The following is a 5,194-nucleotide window of genomic DNA, read 5'->3' on the forward strand; positions in this document are numbered from 1 at the left end:
TTTACTGGCTCAAATAGCTGACCAATCAGCCTGTTACCAACCCTTAGTAAACGTATGGGGGAAAATTGTGTTTGACTAGATACAATGCCGTTTTACTGTAAACAAATTGAAAAACAGACTCAGCATGCTTATAGGGAAGGGAATTCAACAAGCACGGCACTTACACAAATTACTGGTGATAGGCTGACAAAAATTGATAAAGAGATTGTGGGAGCTGTTTTGTTAGACTTCAGCGCGGCTTTTGACATAATCGATCATAGCCTGCTTCTGGAAAAACGTATGCGTTATGGCTTTACACTAGTGATGGGTCGTTCGCGAACAAGTCGGCTCTAAGAGCCGGCTCTTGTAGGTGAACGTTGGGAGCCAGCTCGCATATAAGAAGAAAAATATTTTAAAAATTAAGATATGAATAATCAAAAGATTTAAATGAATAGAATGAACTAATTCAAAGAACGAAAAAAATTAAATAATAATATAGGCCTAAATGCTCAAGCGCAAACGTTCGTTCTGACTGTCTGCTCAGACTAACAGCCTCACCTGTTGTTCCTGTCAATCAGACACGCAGTGACAACCAATGAAACAAAGATGCTTGAGGGAGGGTCGAGCCAACTCACTCACAGTCACACACTTAGCAGCGGAGGAGAGAGAGGAAGGACAGCTGTGAAAACAACAGCTGGAAAATAAGTCTGAAGCACAGTAGCATTTGGATGCATTTTAATAATGTAGACAATGTCAGAGCACAGTGTAGAATTTGCCAAAACAAAATCTCACATAAAGCCGGTTCTACGCACAACCTACACCGGCATATACGAACTATGCACCCAACTGTGAAGCTAAATGTAGCGGAGATTCGAGAAAGCGGGCCTGCTAGTGATAGTGGTGGAGCCAGCACATCCTCATGTGGAGATGTATCCATAATGGAGGTCCGATCCTATTTGGAGGAGCCCCTCTAAAGATCTGCAGATCCTCTGAGCTGGTGGAAGAACAAGGCCTCTGTCTACCCACGGCTTACTAAAGTCATGACAGGGAGACTCTGCATAGTGGCCACATCCGTTCCCTCTGAGAGGGTCTTCTCGAAAATGGGACAAATAATTATTGAGAGAAGAAACCACATCAGCCCCTCAAGTGGGGCAGCTTGCATTTCTGAATGCAAATCTCTCATAAAAGCAAAATATTGCTGTGTGCTGCTGGTTATAACATGGCAATAAAGAAGAGAGAGAAAAGAGGGACAAGTTTAATGTTTTAAGTGGGATGCTGCAGTTTTGCACATTGTTATTTATTCTTTCTTTGATATGGTGCAATATTATATTATGCGGTTCAGATTGTATTCGTTTTGAATGGTCAGATTTATATGCACTTTGTTTATATACATTCAAAAGTTATACTTTAAATGCAAAGGTTTAATAGCATTCTTTTTCATAACAAACCAATGCATTTTTAAATACATTGTGGTTAAGGTAGAGTATGATTTCATTTAATAATTTAATTAGAATTGTTTTAACACCAATCATAGTCAAACTGTCGCAAATTGTTAGACTTGAAAAAATACAAAACTTATTTTTTTTTGAAGAGCCGTTTGGGAGTCAAAAGAGCCGGCTCACTGAAAAGAGCCGGAATGCCCATCACTAGAAATTATAGGCCAACGGTTGCATTGGCCATCTCTGAGTATTATGCGCTCATTTAGGCTATCTGGCCGCCAATGATCACGGTGTATCAATGTGTCCATAATATGGCAGAGGCTGGTACTCTAGCATTAGTTGAATTTTAACTTGTATATTGTATCAATTTAATTAAGAATTTCATCATTAACCACTTGACAATGATATTTAGAAATTAAAACACTATTATTGAAATTAAACTGTTCCACGAAAATGCACATATGAAAATCATAACTGACACCCAGATTGGTAGAAATTGTAGGATAAATTGTATGCCTATGCTTCCCCAAACTTGAGACTCACATAATGCCTATGAAGTCTTTATAAAATAATTGCTTCCACCTTTCTATGGTCAGGTTTTTCAAGCAAAGTAAGACATTTATTTCTATTTAACCTTTATTTAACTAGGCCAGTCAGTTAATTAAGAACAAATTCTTATTTACAATGACAGCCTACCCGGGGCAAACCCGGATGACGCTGGGCCAATTGTGCGCCACCCTATGGGACTCCCAATCACATCCGGATGTAATACAGCCTGGATTCGAACCAGGGACTGTAGTGACGCCTCTTGCACTGAGATGCAGTGCCTTAGACCGGCTCATAATATGGAGTAAAACATTCAGGTTTGAAACAATTATGTATGTTTTCAAAATGCATACTGCCTCCAGCTCACATTGTAAAGTGGTGGGTGACCCGCTGATAGCCTGCCTACCGTTGTTTTTTCTCCGGGTCAATTTGTCCAGCAACAATTTTATTTTCCAGCTTTTACATTTTTTACGGCCAAAAGCTGCCATTTATCAGCTAACAGAAACCCTGAACCTCAGAGAGATGGGACCAGAGCCAGGGTCAGCCATATCAGCATCCCTGGAGCAATTTGGCTTAAGTGCCTTGCTAGAGGGTACCTGTATACACCAAGGCCTGGTCAATCATCATCGTGACAAAAATAAAAGTAGATGCCACATGGGCAACATAAAGTCCAGACTAAACACAAACAACATACATTAAACACAGGGTCATCTGAATCTGAGCCGTTGCGATTTTGCTGGGGAGTACTGTTTGGTTGGACAATGGGATTTTGCTGGGGAGTAGGGTTTGGTTGGACAACGGGATTTGGCTGGTGAGTAGGGTTTGGTTGGACAACGGGATTTGGCTGGTGAGTAGGGTTTGGTTGGACAACGGGATTTGGCTGGTGAGTAGGGTTTGGTTGAACAATGCGATTTGGCTGAGTAGCAGGGTTTGGTGGAGAAGCAGTATCACTGTACTCTATGAGGTATTCGGGGTAAACCTGATACTTTTCAAAAACTACAAACACTTTGGGGTCTTGGTTGTTATCCACACAGCTGTCATAGAAGATGGATCCTCCGGTTTCTTTAGGAGGTGGTTTCACATAGCTGGAGTTTCCCACAGTGTAGTCTCCCACCAGCACACGACAAACAAACATGGACCTTGCTCCTGACTGGCTGGTGTAGCTGTGTGAGTACTTAGCATCCCTGGCAAAGTAACTTCCTGAAAATAAGATTTATTGACCATGTTTAGCTCAGTGTTTAGATGCTTTCATTTTGTAAATCTTAGCTATAAAGTGCCTTTGTTCTTACTGACAGTAAGGGAAGGCAATTGCAAGCCTTATTAAACCAGTTGCGACATATTTCTATGTAAGAATATGTAATTGGCCATTTGAGCAAAACTTTTTAAATTATATTGTTTATCCATTGGGGATACCCTAATAGGCTATGATGTTCACAGGCATGACAGCCTTTGTTTTTGCCAACACAACAGTTATTCATTTGGATTCACTGAAACATTGCATACACAAAGTATACTACTATACTGGCATCCAACCTTTTCCAAAAGAAGTTCCATTTGTTCCACATAGCCTCCAGTCAAAGTTGTTTCTGCAAATGCTGTCAACATGTTTGGAGTCAGTTCCATGGAAAAGCTGCTTCTCATTGATGCTTGTCCCTGAGGATTCCATCTGATCTCTTTGCCTAAAAAGGAATATACTTGGGTCAATTAAACCCCAACTAAAGAAAAAACGAAATACATTTGTTTTTAATAGAACTGTCTTTTAGAAACCTACAGCACGTAGAACTTCCATAGGATAGGGTTTTGCACTCTCTCGATGGTGCGTATGTTGAACCCCACTGTTGTTTTATCAAAAATGGCCTTGATGTCTTTGTATTCCTTTGCTGAGTTTGGCAACATAACTCTCTGTGAAGACAGATTTACAGTAAGACAAAGTCCTCATAAGCTCATTCATATTCAATGTTCTTTCAATGTAACGTCAGACTCCCAGTCAGTGAGTATTGACACAATGCTCAGTGTTTTGTATTACCTCAAAGCCAATCCCAGGCAACCGAGACTGGTCCCAAAAAGGTGGCACAGAAGAAGTGGTGGTATTAGATGTGCTTAAGAAAGAAATGAGGGCATTCCGAGTGTCATCAACAAACATATGGTCCTCATCATACCACAAAGATAATACAAATCCAGAGACCCAATATCATACTCAGTGAACCAAAATCTAATTACATAATGTTGTATCCTTCCCCTAGAAAATCTATAATCAATTGAGTCAGCTGAATTTCACTCTTACCCAGTAGTTCTCTGAACATCTATGGATGATTTGAACATCGGTCGTCTTCTTACCAGTCGTTGGGTGTGTGAGCTTGTATTTATCTGGATCATGACTAAAAATATATATTTCTCAGTTCAGAGACTAAAATGGGTATACAAAAATGGATGAGTAACCTACAGACACAACATACAAGGTACTCCCTATCAACTTTGACTATCCTGTGAGTTTCAGATGGGACAACATGTTTCATTGTTCAATTTTTAGTGTTCTGTAAACCTGTTTTTATGACCAGTATTTTAACTGTACTGTACCTACACTATACTGAATCACATCTGATACCTGCCTACCTTCCAAATTGACTTCATAGGTGAATCTTCCAGCAGTAAACTCAATCAGTGAGCCACGGGAGGGATCCATGTACATCCTCTCTAGGTCCTCCACAGTCTTAGGAGGCACGCACGCACGCACGCACGCACGCACGCACGCACGCACGCACGCACGCACGCACGCACGCACGCACGCACGCACGCACGCGCACGCGCACACACACACACACACACACACACACACACACACACACACACACACACACACACACACACACACACTATAGACACTTTCTTATTTTCTTTGTGCCATATTAGAGGGAGAAATTAGGTATCATCACTACATACTGGTGACAAATATGGAGTCCAGCCACCATGGTTTTCCTCCCAGTACCAGGTCCACTTGGTAAAAAGACAGCATCTGGCTGGTCCAGGGAGGAAACCGTAGCAAGGCGGCGAACTTTGCGGTGTCCACGAGTCATGGTGATAAAGTTAACCGGTGGTATCCTGCAACTGTAGGACAAAGGAACATCTTCAATGCTTTTATTTCATTTTTACACATCCCCATTGTCTCACAGCATCCTAACAACACGTTGTGGACATACATACCTCTGTGTCTTTGCTGGGTCACAGTAGTC

The 5,194-nt window shown here is 41.3% G+C and overlaps 1 protein-coding gene across 1 annotated transcript; it reads right to left on the reverse strand.

Moving 5' to 3' along the window:
• Positions 1-2,196: 2,196 nt before the first annotated feature.
• On the reverse strand, positions 2,197-4,725 carry LOC120049387 (protein mono-ADP-ribosyltransferase PARP12-like). Its single transcript, XM_038995657.1, has 6 exons — positions 4,578-4,725; positions 4,249-4,342; positions 3,991-4,063; positions 3,736-3,866; positions 3,498-3,643; positions 2,197-3,164 (listed from the first exon to the last, which is right to left on the reverse strand). Exons 1-6 carry the CDS (start codon positions 4,651-4,653, stop codon positions 2,581-2,583), a joined length of 1,104 nt encoding a protein of 367 aa, XP_038851585.1. The 5' UTR covers positions 4,654-4,725; the 3' UTR covers positions 2,197-2,580.
• Between the last annotated feature and the right edge of the window lie 469 nt (positions 4,726-5,194).

The sequence above is a fragment of the Salvelinus namaycush genome, chromosome 6 (assembly GCF_016432855.1).
Source record: "Salvelinus namaycush isolate Seneca chromosome 6, SaNama_1.0, whole genome shotgun sequence".
NCBI classification, from domain to species: Eukaryota; Metazoa; Chordata; class Actinopteri; order Salmoniformes; family Salmonidae; genus Salvelinus; species Salvelinus namaycush.